Source organism: Lolium rigidum, chromosome 7 (assembly GCF_022539505.1).
Source record: "Lolium rigidum isolate FL_2022 chromosome 7, APGP_CSIRO_Lrig_0.1, whole genome shotgun sequence".
NCBI lineage: Eukaryota > Viridiplantae > Streptophyta > Magnoliopsida > Poales > Poaceae > Lolium > Lolium rigidum.
In genome coordinates, this window is record NC_061514.1 from 100,576,412 (window position 1) to 100,597,224 (window position 20,813).

Below are 20,813 nucleotides of genomic sequence, written 5' to 3' on the forward strand. Positions count from 1 at the left end.
CGGTTGGAAATGGTGGAGGCGCCCCAATCGCGGCTAACCTTGGTTGCGCCTGAGGCACTGGCGCTCTTCTTCTTTCCGATGGCGCTCGGAGTTCTTGAGAGAAAGAACAGAGGTGAAAAGAAAGGCTGAGGAAGAAGATGAGCAGTGTGGAAACGTAAAAAGTGGGAAGGCCCCCTATTTATGCCACGGGAGTGATGGGAAATTGTGGCCATAACTCCAAAGACATCGTGGGAGGTGGACGAGATCTAGTCGTACACGTGTCACTCCAGAGGAGAACGGAACCGGCGGCCCATTATTCCCACGATGTGCGAAAATCGAGGAGGCGCCTCGGTCAGTGTGCATGCACTAGTCATTTCCTGAAAACTGCCCGCGCAGAACTAGGGTGGGCCCGTTAGGTCACGTCTTGTCAATCAAACCACAGCAGTGGTTGCGTCATCAGTGACGTCGTGAAGCTCGCCAAAAGCATCCGAAGGAAAACGAGAAGCATCGAGTGGTCAACTTGAGTCTATGCACGGATCGCAAGCATCCGCACCTAGACTCGGGGGCTACTCCCATCGGGAGCGCTGGACGCGCACCCGATAAACTTGAACTCGAAGATATTCTTGTGAAGAAATATTTGAAGAAAAGCTCAGCTCGAGTCTGCACCCGGTCACAAGCGCCCGTGCCCAGACTCGGGGGCTACTCCCATCGGGAGCGCTGGACGCGCACCCGATAAAACTTTTTTGCACTCCAGGATCATGCCCGGGGACTTGATTCTATGTAGGGTAATGTTGTTTTGCCATCGGCAGTTAACCAGCAAAGCTGGGCACGATACTCAATATCCTTTACGCGTTCAAACCTTACTGAAAAGTACAAGCCCCGATTGAAATGTATCGAGTGACCTATGAAGACCTGCAGAAAACTTCGGCAGAAGAAGACGTTCGAGTAGCACGACTTGAGTCTATGCACGGATCGCAAGCATCCGCACCTAGACTCGGGGGCTACTCCCATCGGAAGCGCTGGACGCGCACCCGATAAAAGAAGATGATCTTGTTGCAAGATGGACAAGAACAATCAAGGGAGAAGAACGTTCAGTGGAGGTATGCTTTAGTCTCTACCCGAAAAATCTTCGGCTAGACACTCGGGGACTACTGACGTGGGCATTACCCTTCGGGTAACCGACATTGCCCTATCCTGTACGGCCCAACTGGAGGCCCATGAAGATACCCGATGGCAAGGTGGGCCACTAGGACGGTGCTGGAGAAGATTCCTTGAAGAACAAGACGAAGAGGAGCCGAACGAGGAAAGTGTAGAGCTAGGTCTTTTGTAAACCTAGTCGTACCCGGACAGATCTCTTGAGACCTGGCCTCCTATATAAAGGCCAGGAGAGGGGCTGCCGAGGGACACAATCAATCTTAGCAACTTTAGCCACCATAAATCCAGAGCTAGGTCGCCGTAGCACTTAGCCTCTCGACGAGATCATAGCCGAAACCTTCGCCACCCCATTGTAACCCGATATTTTCATAATCAAGATCAGACAAGCAGGACGGAAGGGTTTTACCTCATCGAGTGCCCCGAACCTGGGTAAATCGCTCTCCCCGCTTGTCTGTTAACCGATGTCTCGTTTCAGCCTACAGGATTCCATCAACCCTAAGCCCCAATCGGAGGGCATTGCCAAGGAGTACCCTCAACAACAAGTGTCTGGTATAACAAACTGGACAGTAGCTTCTGAATTCATAGGTTCTTTAAGAATATCCCAAAGTTGTGATGAAAGAAAGCTTTTTGCCCAATCGAATTTTTCTGGAGTTAAGAGCATGAGAGTAATGAAGTTAAACCAACTCACATGTATGTCCACCAGAGAAGAATTGTTTGTAATTCCAGAGCCATGTAAATGAGGAGAAAAGTACTTCTCCCAAAGCAGCAACCCTGTTGTAGAAAATCTTCTGGTCAAATCATGCTCCTCAGGGATGGGAAAGAAATGAGTGTGGATGATACGTCTCCGACGTATCGATAATTTCTTATGTTCCATGCCACATTATTGATGATATCTACATGTTTTATGCATACTTTATGTCGTATTTATGCATTTTCCGGCACTAAACTATTAACAAGATGCCGAAGAGCCGATTCTTGTTTTACTGCTGTTTTTGGTTTCAGAAATCCTACAAAGGAAATATTCTCGGAATTGGACGAAATCAACGCCCAGGGTCCTATTTTTACACGAAGCTTCCAGAAGACCGGAGGGGAGACGAAGTGGGGCCACGGGGCGCCGCCACACTAGGGCGGCGCGGCCAGCGTAGGGCCCGCGCGGCCCTGTTGTGTGGGGCTCCCGTGATGCCCTTTGACCTGCCCTTCCGCCTACTTAAAGCCTCCGTCGTGAAACCCCCAGTACCGAGAGCCACGATACGGAAAACCTTACTGAGACGCCGCCGCCGCCAATCCCATCTCGGGGGATTCAGGAGATCGCCTCCGACACCCTGCCGGAGAGGGGAATCATCTCCCGGAGGACTCTACACCGCCATGGTCGCCTCCGGATTGATGAGTGAGTAGTTCACCCCTGGACTATGGGTCCATAACAGTAGTTAGATGGTCGTCTTCTCCTAATTGTGCTATCATTGTTGGATCTTGTGAGATGCCTAACATGATCAAGATCATCTATCTGTAATGCTACATGTTGCGTTTGTTGGGATCCGATGAATAATGAATGCTATGTTATGTTGATTATCAATCTATCATATATGTGTTGTTTAAGATCTTGCATGCTCTCCGTTGCTAGTAGAGGCTCGGCCAAGTTGATACTTGTAACTCCAAGAGGGAGTATTTATGCTCGATAGTGGGTTCATGCCTCCATTAAATGCGGGACGAGTGACGAAAGTTCTAAGGTTGTGGATGTGCTTGTTGCCACTAGGGATAAAACATTGATGCTATGTCCGAGGATGTAGTTATTGATTACATTACGCACCATACTTAATGCAATTGTCTCGTTGTTTGCAACTTAATACTGGAAGGGGTTCGGATGATAACTCTGAAGGTGGACTTTTTAGGCATAGATGCATGCTCGGATAGCGGTCTATGTACTTTGTCGTAATGCCCAATTAAATCTCACTATACTTATCATATCATGTATGTGCATTGTCATGCCCTCTCTATTTGTCAATTGCCCGACTGTAATTTGTTCACCCAACATGCTATTTATCTTATGGGAGAGACACCTCTAGTGAACTGTGGACCCCGGTCCATTCTATTACATTAAATACAATCTACTTGCAATACTTGTTCTACTCGTTTTCTGCAAACAATCATCATCCACACTATACATCTAATCCTTTGTTACAGACAAGCCGGTGAGATTGACAACCTCACTCGTTTCGTTGGGGCAAAGTACTTTGGTTGTGTTGTGCGGGTTCCACGTTGGCGCCGGAATCCCTGGTGTTGCGCCGCACTACATCCCGCCGCCATCAACCTTCGACGTGCTTCTTGACTCCTACTGGTTCGATAAACCTTGGTTTCTTACTGAGGGAAACTTGCTGCTGTACGCATCACACCTTCCACTTGGGGTTCCCAACGAGCGTGTGCTTTACGCGTCATCAGTGGACTCTTCCAAGTGTCAACTGAAGGTGGGCTTCATTTGGTGGAACCAACTGCACATTGTCAGGTAAGAAAAGGCTTTCCTCCATGTGATCCAACTCTTGTGTAGCAGAAGGAACCAAAGATGGACCAGGGGTGTCAGGCTGAGATAAAATACCCATAGAATCTTCTTCAGCAGAGTAAGCTTGTAAAATGTTCAATAATCCTTCTCCCAGGGGTGGTGCAGCTTGAACAAGACTAGCTTGATACAAAGAGTCAGATGAAACAACAACAACATCTGCAGGAACATGAGAAGCAGTGTCTTTAGAGCTAGAAGAAGAAATCTGAACAAAGCTAGTTTCATCTAGCAGTGGAGGTCCTTGGTCTTCATCCACCATATCAACTTCCTCTGGCTGTTCAGGCATATGGTTGTTAAGTTGGTCCTGCTGTTCCACTTCCATGGGTTGGGGTTGTTCCTGAACTGGCCCCATAGCCCAATGTCCCCACCCATCAGCAACCTCTGCATTATTCTGATCATTGAGCTGTGGTGGACCTGGGTTTAACAAAGGGGCAGGTAAGGCATGACCAGGCATGGGATGAGGGTCTACTCCCTCATCAGGCACATGATCTTCATCTGGTGGCCCTCCTCCAAGGAGGTTTTGTTGCAACACTTCAACAAGAAAAGTCCAGGACTCTGCATCTGCCCTTGAACTTTCAGTCATCCTAATACTTCTTGGAATATCTTGGAGGTCAGTAACCCTCACCTTGACTAGGACTCTTCCCTTTCTATTTGGGTCCCTTTCCCACAGTAACAAAGATCCAATATCAGAGAAACAAGCATTCAAATCTTCAGTTGTCATGTGATCTAAAGGAGGGCCAACTAGGAGCAACCAGACATCTCTGTTGAAAGTAACTCCCCTCCAGTTAGATCCCTCATCGTGCTTGACAAAAGAGATAGTGACATCACCAAACTGATTAGGGCTAGAAGAAATAGGCCTGTCCCTGTCACTAACATTCCTGAACTGAACATATGCTGCGCCAAAGGGACAAGAATGCAGAGAGACAAAACTAACTCTAGCCACCTCTGTCAAGTACTCCCCTAGAACATATCTGACATTGTCGAAAGGAACCAAACCTTCTGGGAAAGGATTAATGGTGGCGATGGCGTACCGTTGATGCTCCCTTGGGCGGCGCGGCACGACCACCCTCTTTACAGCGAACCTCCCCGCGATGTGCTGAATAAGGTAGCCGTGAGGGACAAAAGGTCTGGGATCGATGGGGATATTAGCCATTGTCGGAGTCAGAGCCCCCGACGGCTCAGCGATGGTGGTCGGTGGTGGAGGCGGTTGCGGAGAAGACGAGGGTGGCGAATGCAAGGAGACAGAGACGACAAAGGCAGGGGATATTTTTCCCCAAAACGGAATCCCGAAAAATCACTAAAAGAGGTAACCTCCTGAATTAAAAGCGCCGGTCCATGGGCCTTAACCAGGTAAGGTAATTGTCATTTGGTCATTTAACAGAATTGAAGGAGGGGAATTTAAAAAAGGGAATTAGACCCGGCAAAGTTGCATGAAATGTTGATCTATTTGAAGGAAAGCCTTGATGCGGATGAGCGAAATCCGTGGGAATAGCCGTTTGTTGGGGAGAGAAATCCTCGGGCGCCAAAGGAGGGTGACTAGGAGGATATTGCATGCGTTGAAACACCGACAAGCGCTCAGAGTTTGTAAAGGAAGATTTTTCCTTTTTACCACCTGCCATTCTGAATCAGATTCTTTGTAATATTTCTTCTCTTCAATCAACCAATTTGGACCACCTTTGCCCCAAAGATTAATGAACAATTCAAACATAGGGGTGCAAACTTTTGATTGATTGTAAATTTCAAACCCTACTGCTGTTGAAGCCACGGAGAATTGGTAGCTTCTATCTCTTAAATGTTTAACTTTGAAGGAAGAAGAAATGCCTCCAAAGCAGGATTGTAGAGCAATAGCCACAGTATGAATATCCAGTTTAAAGCTAGCTCTACCAAAAGAGACCACAATCAAAAAAGCTCTTCTATGTGATGCATTGGCAGGTGTAATAGGATGACCAAACTTACTTTTGCATGCTGCTTGAAAAGAGACTCCTTTAGAGAAATCCAAAGCAAGAACATCCTTTGTGCCTTGTGAAATATTGGTCTTGTGATGACTGTCTGGCTTTGAATTCGATGATTTCAGAATATTCACTCCTAAGACCAAGGAATCTGAAATAATGCGTTCACCCACAACAACAGTGTGAGATTTTAGGTCCAGGATCAAACCAGGATGAACCCTCTCATTTTCCAAAAGAAACCTGGCATCCAAAACCTCTTCATGGGTGTCAAGAAGAACCAGCCTCTTGGCTTGAGGTCTCAATAGCAGAAAAGCTTGAAAAGTGCTAGAACCATCATTAAAAGAAGAGCAAGATGCCTTCCAACGAACAGGAGGAGCTTCTGGCAAGGAGGGTGCCTTAAGATAAATCGATGATTTTACCACTTGAGCAAAACTCCTTGAGTTGTTAACACTCTTATGAGTAGGGAAATGTACATCCTCCTCCCGAGGAATAATTGAAGAGCCAATGCATTCACCAACCAAAATAGAGTGATCCTTGAAGTCCAGAATATGACCAGGGTAGAAAACCTCCCCATCACACAAAGATTTACCAACCAACCAGTACTTACCCTATACTATCATGTCATATTTTGGCTCGCCAGTAGTTACAATTATACTGAACTTTTAGACTCTTCAAAAATGATTTTTTTGATGATGTAGCGAATACAACTTTTATTAATATTTAGCATAGATATCTACATAGTTCCGTTGCCACATGTACAACTATAATGTATAGAAATGAACTTGCTTTGTGAAATTATACGAAAGGCTCATCCTTGAATTGTTTTTGACAATTGTGTGAAGTGTATAGTACAATTGTTCCATGTACACAAGGCCATTATATTATTTTCACATAACAAAAAAACTAATTAATGTGTGATTAATCACTTAGCATACCCATAGTTTCACATGGTAATTATACATGTTGCATGGAGTGTCTCCTTTTTGGTTGCATGTAACATTCACACTAATAAGCAGTGTTATTGTATGATGCATGGATACACTAAATCAATTCTTATATGGCCGTTTATATCTATGAAATGCATTTTTTGAAGTGGCATTGTAATTAGAGATAGAAGGAGTGAAGATTTCTAAAGCTTACCTACCTAAATAGAGGTTTCTCGTATATGGCGAGTTAACCATAATATTTGAAACTTCTAGAGTAAAATTAAACGCATGGACATGAATCATTGTTTTGTCATGGTTAAATGTGGCTTATAAGTTACAATGGTTTAAAATATAATTAGATAATATGTGCATGATCCATGAACATAAAATGACGTGGATTGTACTATTCTTTCCTCATCCCCGGCCCTTCTGTTGTCTGGCTTGCAGATCTTGAAGCAGGGGAGGAGGCAAAACCTATACACCGATCAGGTTGGTGGCTACCGGCCACCGCACACCCCCTGGTCGGGTATGGGCCGGGCCCATTTAGGTCTGTTTAGGCTGTGCAGTTCGTTTTTGCTTTTTCTTTTTTTCTTTTCTGGTTTCTTTTTCTGTTTTCTTTTCTTTTTTCTGTTTTCGGTTTTTGTTATATTTTTTCAGATTCGAAAATTTTATTTTTAAAAATTGTTCTAATTAAGAAAAATTGTTTAAATTAAAAAATGTTCAAATTTGAAAATCGTTCAAATCTGAAAAACCGTTCAAATTTGAAAACCGTTAAATTTAAATTTTTGAAAAATGTTCAAACTTTGAAACTTTTCAAATTTTAAAATAGTTCAAACTTTGAAATTGTTCAGTTAAAAATGTTCAATTTCAAAAAATATTCAACTTTAAAAAATGTTCAAATTTAAAAATTGTTCAAATTTAAAAATGTTCAAATTCTAAAATTTGTTCAGTTTTGAAAATGTTCAAATTTTACGGAATATTCTATCTCAAAAAATAGTTTTGTGTTTCCAAAAAAGTTGGTAGATTTTAAAAACGGAAATATAAACAGAAAAGATAAAACAGCAAAAAAGAAAGAAAAAGGAAAAAAAAAGCTTACCTGTTGGGATGGGCCGCGGCCCACTGAACCGCCCCGAGTTGCGGGGGTGTGCGGTGCATTGCACCGACCGACCAGGTCGGTGTATAGCTGCTCCCGGGGAGGACGCTGTCGTTGCCAAGACGCACACCAAATCTAGTAGGCCCTTGGTGGGCCGTCCTGCCTCCCTCGCTCACGTTCGGAGACGCACGCTCGATTTTCCACCGCAGATGTTTCCGAGCAGTCTGATGCAACGGGAGGCTCCGACTCCTAATCGACCATGAGCTGAGCCACAGCAGTTCAAGCCTAGTTCGTTCCGGAGACCGGAGTTCCATGGAGCACCCCACTATCCTTTATATACAAGTCCATTGTGCAGCTTCCGAGCCCACGAATCGCACAGCAACAAGCAACAACCGAAACCATCGCTCGATCTCGCCGGCCGGCCGATCTATAGCGTTTTAAGGAGCTAGCGCACGATAGGATCGACATGGCGGGGCACAAGCCGAGCGTCAACCACTTCGCGTTCCTGGACCGGAGCGACCCCGGCGACAAGTGCCTCAGCGACTTCGACGCGGCCAAGAACGCGGCGACGCCAGCGGCAAGCCTGACCCAGGAACTTTTCGGCAACGCCTACCCATCTGCTCGGGACTACATAATCAGGCGAAACCAGCTGGAGAGACAGGCGGCGCAGGCGAAAAGGCGCGCCGCCGCCAAGGTCCAGGCCGACGGTGCAAAGCTAGGTGGGTATAGCAACGGATCATCCCGTCAGCAGCAGCAGCCCGGCATGTCGGGTGGATACAAGCCATCATATAACAAGAACGGAGCGTCAAGGAGGCAGCAGCAACCTCGCGTGACGCAAGGCATGGAGGCGCCGCTCGCGCCCGTGCAGGCTCCGCCGCCGCAGCCTCCGAGCCTATATGACATCAACGAGTTCCCTTCGTTGAACTAGTTCTAGACGATCGAGTAGCTTTGTTTTTTGCATATTTATACCTTTTCCACATGTTCTCTGGTAGATCATGCTCATCTTTGTGCCTGCTGGTAGTTTGCTTCCTGTACATACTCGAGCAATCATGTTCCAACTTTACCAATCGAAGAACAATTCGTTACTCTTCATGCTACGCTCAATACTGAGAGGTCACAGGGGGTCAATTTTCTACATATTAATTCTCAGAATCAAAACACATCCAGGTAGTGCTCTCTAAAACCAATCTCAAATACTTATTATCAACTCCCTCAGATCAAACCAGAGTTCATCCTGTTTTTTCAATAGAAAAACTTTGAGTATTATCTATTTATTTTTAGAAAAAATATCACTACTAATTATTTAATGAAAAATATGAATATATTTGGTACAGAGAAATTTTCAAACCCACTGGTTTAGTGGTTTTCACATAAAAAGATTGGACCCCATTGCGACGGGCATGTCGGCGAGGGAGCCTCCTGGCGTGACGGCCCACCTAATATGCGCGGCTAAAAGTAGTTGTGGGACCAAATATTTTAGAAAAAAGTCAAAAAATGTTGCGATCCAAACCTTCGGTTCCAAAATCGTTGGCTAAGATCACGGCGTCCCATGAGATTAAAATCTCATGTGGACACGATTTAAAATCCTACTCCCTCCTAGACATATTTTAGCTGTAGATACATCCATTTTAGCATCAAATAATATGGATCGGAGGAACTAAAAGATTCACTAGTGCTACATTGTTTCCTCATGATCCAAATATACTACTATATGGGTGTTTGCACCAATTCGTTGGTGAGTACATGCTTTCCTAAAAAGTATGCAGTCAAATTTGTTTATTTTTTCACTGAAAAATTAAAAGTTGATAGGGATAAGAGAAAATAATATACTCCCTCCATTCATGATTTTTGGTTCAAATTTTAACTAAACCCACGAAAGAGATTTTGAAAAGGAGAAAGTAATTAGTTTGATCAAAATACATAGTTTAATTATTCTATGATTTTGTAGTAACATATATTTATAAAGCTAGCGGTCAAAATACTATGATATATTTATATTGATATTTAATAAGATGCATGTCCATATGTGGGAGTTCAGTTATCCTTTGATCAACAAACTCTTTCTCTCCACATTATGGGTTACATGGTGGCGCTGTCATGGTTCAACCTTATATCATTTCTGGCTTGATGACACCAGGTTGCATAATGAAATGAAATGATATATATAATGCCATGTACAGTATAAATCGATGTCCTCTTTGGATCACATAGTATAAAATAAAAAAACATGAATTTCAAAGGAATATAAATATGCAAAATAGGATGGTGAAATACATATATATGAAAATTGTAAAGCACATAAAAAGCGTATTTAAAATGCATCAAACCCATGGAATGGGTGTAAATAAGTGTTTTCCATTTGAGTCCATGATGAGCTGGTGCCTCGTGCAGCGGGTTACCATATGGCATACACGATGGGCCCCTTGCATGACCTCGCCTTCGACCCTTGTCGTTGTCCATGAACGTAAAAAATTATCTCAAGTTATATGACTTATATCAGAACTTAAACCAAAAACTGATCATAAATTTAAATGAGTTACTCTAAAATCTCATGGATGTTTGAAGATCAGTCCTTTGACGTGTACTTGTCTATCAAATTTCGGCTGTTGGTTTCTCCCGCTAAGCATGCCGATGACATTTGCATAAAAAAGTATATACTCGATGATATATATCTGCCCTTGAATGTGCATAGAGCATCGACATATTTGAGTATTGTGCATCACTATTTTCCGTAGTTTGGTATTTCTATTAGAAAATTCAACGTATTAGTCCAGAAAGAAAGAAAAAAATCAGATTGTTCCTCAAAGATGTGAGCGGTACTTGTTAGTATAATTCACATTTTTTACGCAATAGCACGCCAGATATAAATTACTCGGCGAGGATCTGTCAGAGTTCTATGTTGTTCATTACGTATTAGAATAGCTAAGAGATGATGTGCAACATATATGCATTTACTGATTGTCTATTCACATCAAAGATGAAAAGAGATGCTAGGGGGAAATCGAGAAGAACACACGTCAATCTCATATATGAAATCTGGTATGTACTCGGTTTCTTGGTGATTGCACACATATTAACCGTATTGTAGCACCTTTTAGCTTGGTGTACATAGATTAATTGCCTCTGGGATCAAAATAAATTCATTTTAATCTATTCAGAATTGCTAATTCTTGTCCGCCTGACATTTAATAAATCTTCATAAGCCTCGCATTCGTGCAGATTGCGAGTGGAGCACAACTGAGACTTTCCTAGTATTAGATGGGTTGCAACTGAGATTTTGATACCTACATTGTAACTGAGAAATAATATCTACAAAGATGAATTTGCTTTGAGATTCGTGCTGATGTATGACTTGCGCATGGGTTGCAACTAGATTGTACTAATTAGCTTTCTAAAAAGGCCTAAGGTGGTAATAACCAAAACTTAGATGATGTCACCCGACTGAGATTTAGTTAAATCTAAATCAACTGAGAATCTGAGATATAGAAATGGCCTAATTTATTCAAGGCTATCCTGTTTGCAAGTTGGGACCTCTTAAATACTTAAGTATTACAATAAAGTCGGACTAGTTCTTTCATGACAAAAGTCTCCAAAGTAGGAACATCAGCATAGAACAACGTACAGGTTTCAAATTATTTTTCAAAGCAAACAACTTTTTTTTTTTTTGAGGAAACAACGGGGGGCGATCGCCCACCTGAACTCATTTTTCATTAATGCGGGAGTGGGTTACATGGGGGGCATAGAGCCTACAAAATAGGTCTGGGGCGGCATACCGCGCCCAAACAGAGTGAGAGTGAGAGATGGGGGGAGCTGGATACAGGGGGAATACAGGGCAAGGTGAAAGACAGAGTCTAAGAGATAGCCTGGCACCAAGACAGCAGGGCGCTCGTGTCGATCCTAGGGGGGGCGCGGATGACCCACAGGCGGAGATGGTCAACCAACATGGCTAGAATGCGCGGAGTAGACATAAAATCTGCATCAAACACCATTCTGTTGCGGGATTTCCAAACAGTCCACAAGAGAGCTAAGATGACCGTGTTGCGCGCTTCCGGGTGCATCGGAGGTAAGTCTTCGGAGAGAGCATCGAGGAGAGCCGGAACGTCGGTGCCCACATGGGGGCGACCTGAGGGGCAGACGACATTCCAAAGGGGGCGAAGGCGGGGGCAGCCGACAAACAAATGCGAGGTGTCTTCCAGTTGATTCGGGCAGAAGGGGCAGTCCGAGGAGGCCACACATCCGATACGGTGCAGCAGCGCCCGTGTCCTGGTCTTGTGGATGCGCAGTATCCAGAAGAACACCCGCACCTTTAGAGGCGCAAAGCAGGCCCAGTTGACGTCTTGCCCAGGGACGATACAACCTGAGGAGTGGAGGGACCGGTAGACGCTTCCAGTGGAGAAGTCGGTCGATGGGCCGAGCGATACGGAGCGAATGTCCGGCGACGGAGTGAGGGAGATCCGGGAGAGGCAAGCATGGATGAACTCCATCTCGCCAGCGGCTGCTGCAGAAACTCGGTGAACAAGTGGAACCTCAACTGTACCATTCTCGAGGGCATCGGCAACAGTGGCGAGGGGGCGGAGGCAGTGGGAGAAGGCCGCGGGGAGGGCTGCCGACAGGGGGCCCAGCGGAGTCCAAGCATCATGCCAGAGCGAGGTGGTGCGCCCATCGCGGGGTTCAACTCTCGTAATGGAGCGGTATAGCGGGATGAGCGACTGGAAGCACTTCCAAGCGGGGGTGGCCACCTGCGGGCGGGCACCGAGGTAACTGCGCTTCACCCACCTGGTCCACGGGGAGTCTCGTCCGGTGAACAAACCATGCAGCGCTTTCAGCAGGAGACATTTGTTCTGGAGACCAAGATCAATAACACCCAGCCCCCCTTCGGACCGCAGACGGCAAACATAGTCCCATGCAACTTGGCAGTCACCACCGGAGCATTTATCTTTTGCCTTCCAGAGCATCGCCCGTCGAGGTCTGTCCATTTTTGAGAGTGTCCCTTTCGGGATCGGCAGAACAGACATGGCGAATGACGGGAGGGCTGACAGGACTGCCGTAGTGAGGGTAAGGCGCCCGCCAATTGGGAGCAAGGACGTCCGCCATCCGGGGATGCGCTTGGAGATCTTGACGGAGAGGAATTCCAGCGCAGCCGCAGGCAATTTGTGGTCCGAGAGCGGCAACCCAAGGTATGTCTGCGGGAAGGATGAGACGGGACAGCCGAGGATGTTTGCAAGATCCGAGGCCAGCTCAGCAGTGACACCACCAACGGGTACGAAGGTGCTCTTGTTGAAGTTGATGTGCAGACCCGTGGCTTGTGAGAAGAGGTCGAGGAGCTCGCGGAGGCGACGGACTTGGGAGTGTTCAGCTCTCAAGATCAGCAGAGTATCGTCAGCATATTGAATCACAGGACATGGAAGGTCGTCAACAAGAGGGTGCAACAGGCGGTCGCCGCCTGCCTCCATGGAGATGAGGCAGGGGAGGAGGTCGGCGACGGCTAGGTACAGGTATGGCGATAGGGGGTCCCCCTGGCGTAGCCCATTTTTGCAAGAAATCCATCGCCCGGGAACACCATTCAGCAGCACAGCGGTCCGCCCAGTGCTAAGAATTGCAGAGATCCAGGATCGAAACAGGGGGCCAAGGCCACGTGCATCCAGAATAGCATCCAGCGCCTCCCAGTTGACGGAGTCAAATGCTTTTTTAAAGTCAAGCTTGAGTACCACAGCAGGAGATCCTCGGGCATGACAGCTTTGGACCACATCAGCGGCGTAGAGGAAGTTGTCGACGATGTTCCGTCCCTTAACAAATCCGGACTGTTCAAAGGAGATGAGGCGCTCGATGTAGTGTTGTAGCCGCGTCGTAAGGATCCGTGTGATAATCTTCATAACACAGTTCTGGAGCGAGATAGGGCGGAAGCCATCTGCAGTTAGCACATCGTCTTTTTTCGGAATGAGAGAAATAAACGCTCGGTTGAGCCCGTCGAGGGGCGCCACCCCGTTGTAGAAATCCTGAAGGAAGGCCATGAGGTCCGGACTGACAACATCCCAGAAGGCGCGGAAGAATGCGGGGCCAAAGCCATCTGGGCCTGGGCTGCTATCCACGCGCATAGCCCAAACAGCGTCTTTTGCCTCCTGTAAGGTAAAAGGTCTTTCCAGCTCCTGCAATCCTGCAACTCGCGGCATGGCGGCGCGTAGGTTGAAGCCCCACAACGGGGGGGTAGAGGCGCCAAGAAGGCCAACATAGAAGTTATGCAATAGTTCAGCTTTTTCCGCATGGTTGTACACAACCCTGTCGCCATCATGAAGGACTTTGATCTGGTTTTTCCTGAGGCGCGCCGATGCGCAGGCATGGAAGAATTTGGTATTCTCTTCACCAAAGCGGCATAGGCGAAACTTGAACCGCTGCTTCCAGTAGGTATCCAGAGCCTTGTATTCCAAGGAGAGGCGCAGACGGACGCGATCCCTCAGCAGTTTTTCAGGGGGCAGCAGGCTTCGGAGTTCTTCGGTAAGGTCAAGCAGCTCAATCACCTTTCTGCAGTTAGAGACCACCTCGGCAGGGCGACGCCGGTTTTTGGCCCATTTTTTAGACTCAGCGCGGGCCCATTTTAGAGTGTTGCACAGTCTTCGCGAAGCACAGGGAAGCGACCGGTTCTGCGGTCGGGCCCAGACGGAGGCCACAAGGGCCCGGTACTCGGGGGAGAAAGCCCATGTCTTCTCATATCTGAAAATCTGAGATTTCGGGGCGCGGGAAGAGGCAGTCAGCAGAAGTGGCACATGATCTGAGGTGTTCCGAACCAGCGAGTGGAGAGTCGAGTTGAATAGGCGGGCACCCCAGGCAAGGTTGATGAACGCACGGTCCAGCCTCACCAAAGCAAACAACTAAACCCCAAACAAGTTCCAAAAATCAAATACTCCATCCGATCCATATTAATTATTGCTAATATGGATGTATCTATATATATTTTAGTTCTAGATACATTTATATTACTGGCAATTAATATGAATATGAGGGAGTAGATTTTTTTAAACAAACTACATGCATGCGCATGAATTATATATGTGTTGTTACTATACAAAGGTACTGTTTACCTCCTCTAATCCCCTGGGACCTTCAGTTCGTAAGGGGTTCGTAAGGTGTCAACTGAGATCCCACTTATAGTTTATTTTACTTTTTCTAGTGTAACTTTTTCACTCTCTAAATCGAAATGAATTATAAGTTGGATTTAGATCAGACCCCCCAATTTCTTGACACACTATCGATTCGGAGCCTTCTGCTTCTTCTCCTGCCTTGTCCAGCTCTAGCCGCTCCTCGGCTGCGGCATCGACTTCATGCGAAACCTGGTGTGTTCCTTCCAACCCCACATGCTCATCGTCGTCAAATACGATCGGATCGACGGGCTGGATGCGCAGTCGCTGATGTTGCGGCGGTTGCACGACATCCACAGGTGGCATTGGGTCCGCCGGTCGCCCGAATGGAAGTACGCGCCAGTGCGTGTTGCAGAGCGGGCAGAGCTGGTGGCCGTGCGCGACTCTGGCGGAGATGCAGTGGAAGTGGAACATGTGGGAGCACTCGGCCATGAAGATGGCCTGCCCGCCTCCTACGCCCATGCCGCCGAGACAGATAGCACAAAGATTCATCTGCCAAGAGAACACATGTCGACGCAGTTTTATCTAATTATTAAGGTCTTAGTAGGGAACCAAACAAATCTGGATGAAGGAAGACAGGATCAATCCATGTGGAATGAACACACAGTGTAAAGATACGAATTTGACAAAAGAGCTACGAAATTAGACGGAGGATTCGTTCACCTGGTCAGTGCTTTCCATCTCGAAGTAGGCTTTTCCCTGCAAGCTGCTCCGAAATCGATACAGGCAAGTTTTACTTAACAAGAAACGAAATTTATAAGGGGGGGAATGTGCCCGCGATAGTCAGAAAACGCAACGGGGCTGGAGAAGTTACTTGTGGGCACTGCCAACTTTAACATTTTTTGCGAAAATAACACCCGCCGTCACTGCCTCAATGCGTGGCTAGGATGACGCCGCGCGCTATATTCTACAGGTTCGCGCGCGAGTGGCCTAAACCTGTGACCAAACCTGCTTCTTCTTAAAGGAAAAGAACAACGCGGTTGGAGAATGGTTGCGACGTATGCTGCTAACCCTGACTCAAGTGCCTGCTTAAACAATAATATCAACTGGATTTCGTGGAACTGTAGTCTGCCTTTAAGTTGTGCTTCCTTATTTCCTTCCTTGGATTAAGTCCTTCTCCAAAGCAGGCATCGGGATTGAGTCATTGGATGTACATCCCAACGGCAAAGAAAAATTCTTGACGTTCTGACTTTGTGCCACGCTACAATGACTCGACAGGTTAGCTAACAGCAGTTCCAAAAGAAAACAATCATTCTTGACGGGTAGTAATAATCCTACACTAGACAGCTCACGATTCACGAATTATATTGAAAGGTGTTAGACTATGTAATACCGGGTAGAGTACTAGTCTATGCCGAGGGGTATAATACCGGGTAGAGTACTACTCTTTACCGGTATTATACAATGGTATTACATAGTCTAACAAAAGGAACTGAAAGGTGTGATTTTCAAAATTAGCTTACGACAAGTTCACATGGCTTTTCTCTAAAGCAGGCATTGAGAATGGAAATTTACTCCAAAAGTGGCGTGCATGGGCTTATAATTTGTGTCTGGAGATAGGGTGGCCATAAAATTGGCCGATGACGTGGTCATTACTTCCAAACCGAAAAAGGACTCCGCGAACTCACCCTTTATCACATATGTTAATTTAACATCATGGGTGGATATGCTTGCCATCCTAATTGAACATGCAAAAAAAAAGGGTTAAATTGCGGTAGTGGCGCCACATACGGTGGACGGTGGTCTCAGTATCATGTAATAGGGAGGTCATACGTTGGATGGTGGTCTCTAAGGATATAAGGTTATTGTTGAACTCTTTTTGAGGTAAAAACATAATATATTAAGCTAGCAAGCCGCCTCATTAAAAACCTTTCAGTCCCCTTAGTACTCTGGTAAGAAAAAGAATGCATCTGAAACTTGTTGCTCCGCGAAGGTCATACAATTATTACATCGTTTAGGAGTGTAGGCAAAAGGAAGTTAGGGGGCTCATCTTCCCAATTACAAAAAAATTAAGAAAACACTCCTTAGCTAACACATTGTTAAACTTTTTCTAGGAAAAGTTGAAATCCGGAATTCTAGTTGTTTTCGTACTACCCAGATATCCACAGATAACCGTTCTATCACATTGGCAAATTTTGGACAGCGTATCTCATTTTCCTATTTACCCCAAGGTTAAATACCCAAAATATTAGTGCATGCGAAAAATTCTTGATTTTTTGACAAATGTTAGATATTTATGATTTTATTTCCTATTCAAGTGCCATGTAAATGTGTAAATAATGTTTCCTACATAAAACTCATTTGAAATCACATAATTCATTCTAATTCATAAATTAATCCAAATTTCATAACTAAACTAAAAACACAGGCCTCCAAATAGGTGTTATAGAATAAATAATTACAATGTCGTACCCGCGGGCGTAAATCTGAACATCTCACACTACAAAAAAAAGAAAAAAAGTTTTCTTGGGCGAGGGCCATGATCGATGATGACCCATACCCGAAGATTTTGGTTCGTTCCGTGGTTAAACGCAAAAAGAAACTCGTTTTGGATGCCCTCTAAAGCCATGAATTTAGGGGGGGGGGGCGTGGCTGATGGTTGGCTGGTGTGTGGTACATGTCCATTTTTCGGTTGCACATGCGGAGTCAACCCAAATCGGCACCCCTGGTGTACTTTGTGGCATGTGGGGCCATGGTGCCAGCGTATATAGTAGAGATTTTTTTCGGGTGTGCCATCTAACTGGACATAGTTGACGTTCTCCGATGAAACCGTTTATGGTTCTAGCTGATGGCTCCTCGATATCAGTCTCTCTGTAGAAGAAACGTTTCCTATCTTAAATTATTGTTTACTTATAATTTCTGGCTAGGGTTAGGAATTTGGTAGCCCTACCCCTCATACCATGTTAACATGAATTGCCAAATTGATTTCTCTCATAGAAGCAACCAATACATGTACAAGGGAGACATGGGTCTTTGGGCCTAATTGCCTAAAGGCTAAACGGACCTATAGCTATACAGATGAGCAGGTAGGCCGGTTTTGAATCTATGAAAAATCATTTTAGAGATGTAATTTTTTTTGAAAAAATACCATGATATAGAAAATATTGCAATCTACAAATGTGTAAATTTTCAGAATGGAATATGTTATATTTTGGACTCAGAAAAAATAATAAATCTTGATTTCATTATTGGTCAACAGTAATTAACAATACACTATAATCTAGATTTTACCAAATACAACGTATTTCAATCTGAAAATTTACACATTAATAGTTTTCAACATTCTCTACGTCGATGTATTTTTTATAAAATTTTCTGAAACTCGAAAACAAAAGTTTTGAAGTTTTTGATAAAAAGGTGAAAGTATTTCATATTATTGCACCATTCTGAACTTGTTTGACATTTGCTCGTTGCGCCTTCGGTTTAGAAATCAGCGGTCGGAACATCAGCACTGAACGGCATACAAGTTTCAGATTATTTTTCACAACAGAAACAAACCAAACTCCCAAATCCTAAGAAAAGTTTCAACATCAATCTCTCTCGTAAAACAAACAGCATGCCAGAATTTCATCGGTGGCGTGCCTCTACAAAGCTACTGATTCACCCTCCTCTGGGGCCTTCAGTTCGGATCGGAGCCTTCGGCTTCTTCCCGCTCCAGCCGGCCCTCGGCTGCCGCCTCGCGGGCCCTCCGCGACCGCAACAACATCGCGAGTATGGCCGGCGTCGCGTAGGGCAGCGTCGCATCGACTCGATGCGAATCCTGGCGTGTTCCTTCCATGGACGTCGTCACCCCTCCAGCGTGGAATCCAATCGCCGATGGCAGCAGCAGCTCCAGCTCCGACCAACTGCCCAGGGAGCTGGAACTGCTCCGCTGGTGCATGTGCGCGCTCATGCCAGCGAGCATGTGCGCCCGCCCCGAGCGTGCATAGTTCTGCTGGCTCGACACGCGCCCCAGCATGCCCCGCAGCTCGATCTCCAGCGCCGCGATCATGGCGTCGCCGCCTCGTGCCGCGTCGGACTGCGCCACCGCTCGCCACCGGTTCTCGAGTATCTCCACCGCCTCCTGGTGCGCGCCCCGCTCTGCTGCCGCCCTCGACGCCGCAATGTCCTCGGTGGTCTCGACCCGGATGAGCTCCCGCTCCACCTCCACCGACCGTGCCAAGTCCGGCGCGTGTTCCGGCCTCGCCACCACCGTGTCCTCGGCCGTCACGCTGACTTCCACGCCGGCGGTCGCGTCTCGGTAGACGCAGGAAACTTTTAACAGAGTAGTGACTTCACCGTCCGTTCCTCCTGCTCTCGGTACGGCCAAGAAAAGCAAGAAACGCCTCTCCTCGTCGGCGTAGAGTTCGCCCACCGCGACCGACGCCGCGCGGTAATCCTCGTCGACGCGGCTCTCATAAACCCCGGACTTGACCGAGACGACACGAACGCCAGGATGCACGCACGCAACCGCGAGACGCGCGTCCTGAACCACGACGGTGAGCAGCCCGCCGACACACTGCGCGAACGCGTCCTGGATCACCGTCTCGTTCTCGATAAACGTGAACGTGCCACCCGACGCCTCGGCGATGACGTGCATCGCAGCCGCGTCGTGGCTTCTGCCGAAGCCGAACGTGTGGATGGGCGCTGTGCGACCGCCTGTGGTGGTGCCTATGCGCGCAAGGGATGACGGTCCGCTGCCGAGCGCCTGTCTCGTCAAGGTACAGTTGTCCTGGCCGTCGGAGAGCAGCACCACGCTCGAGAAGCCGTTCTTGTACCGGCGCTCGTTGAGCACCTTGGCGGCGGTGCGGAGCCCCTCGGCGATGTTGGTGCCGCGAAGCGCCGTGAGGGACTCCACGGCGCGCACGCACAGCGCCTTCCCGGCGTCCGTCATGCGCATGAGCCTTGTCACGCGGCGCGCCGTGGACGAGAAGGACACGATGCAGAGGCGGTCTTCCGGGCCGAGGATGTCCACGACGAACCTCATCGCCTGCTTCAGCAGCTCGAGCTTGCGCCCGTGCATGCTTCTGCTGACGTCGAGCACCATCACGAGGTCAAGCGGCTCGCGTGGCGCTGGAGAGCCGCATGTCGCTTCGGTGCCGGTAGCCTTGAGGTGCACGAGCACGGCGAAGTTGTCGCGAGACGAGCCTCTGCCGACGGCCGAGTAGTCGGTGTATGTCTTGACGACCACCGCCCTGCTGGATGGGGCGCCTGCTGCCGACGCCACCTGCTCGTCGTCGTCGAAGACGTCCGGATCTGCGGGCTGGGTGGGTACTGATAGTCGTGGAGGTATCGGCAGCGGCATGACATCCACGGACGGCGGCTGTAGCGGTGGCTGGGTGGGCGGCACTGATGCCGCCGCCGGTCGCACGAACGGCAGTTCGCGCCAGGGCGCATTGCAGAGCGGGCAGAGGAGGTGGCCGTACGCGACGCTAGCGGAGATGCAGTGAAAGTGGAACATGTGGGAGCACTCGGCCATGAAGATGGCCTGCCCGCCGCCGACGCCCATGCCGCTGAGGTAGATAGCGCAAAGATTCATCTGCGAAGAAAACAAATGTCGAGGCAGCTTTATCTACGGTAGTTATTAAAGTCTTATTAAGGAACCAAACAAATCTGGACGAAGAAAGAGGTTACTAAATATCAATAATTCATGTCGAATGAACACACTGTGTACAGATACCAATTTGACAAAAGAACTAGACTGAGGATTCATTCACCTGGTCAGGGCTTTCCATGTCGAAACAGGCTCTCGCTGCAAGCTGCTCCGAAAATCGATACAAACAAGTTACTTGACAAAAAGAAAAACCTGCAACGAAAACTAAGCCGTATGCTTCGCCTCAAAGGAAAGAATAACGCGGTTGGATAATGGTTGCGATCTGCGACGTAGTATGCTGCTGACCCTGACTAAGTGCCTGCTTAAACAATATCAACTGGATTTCGTACAACTGTTGTCTACCTTTTAACTTGTGCTTCTTCTTCTTCTTTTTTTTTGAACAAGTGCTTCATTCTTCTCCAAAGCAGGCATCGGGATTAAGTCATTGGATGTAC

At 47.0% G+C, this 20,813-nt stretch overlaps 1 protein-coding gene across 1 annotated transcript; it reads right to left on the minus strand.

The window, feature by feature from the left end:
• Window positions 1-18,405: 18,405 nt before the first annotated feature.
• Window positions 18,406-20,500, minus strand: LOC124671753 (E3 ubiquitin-protein ligase WAV3-like). Its single transcript, XM_047208089.1, has 2 exons — window positions 20,483-20,500; window positions 18,406-20,304 (listed from the first exon to the last, which is right to left on the minus strand). The coding sequence occupies exons 1-2, from the start codon at window positions 20,498-20,500 to the stop codon at window positions 18,406-18,408; spliced, it is 1,917 nt and encodes a 638-aa protein (XP_047064045.1).
• Window positions 20,501-20,813: the final 313 nt, after the last annotated feature.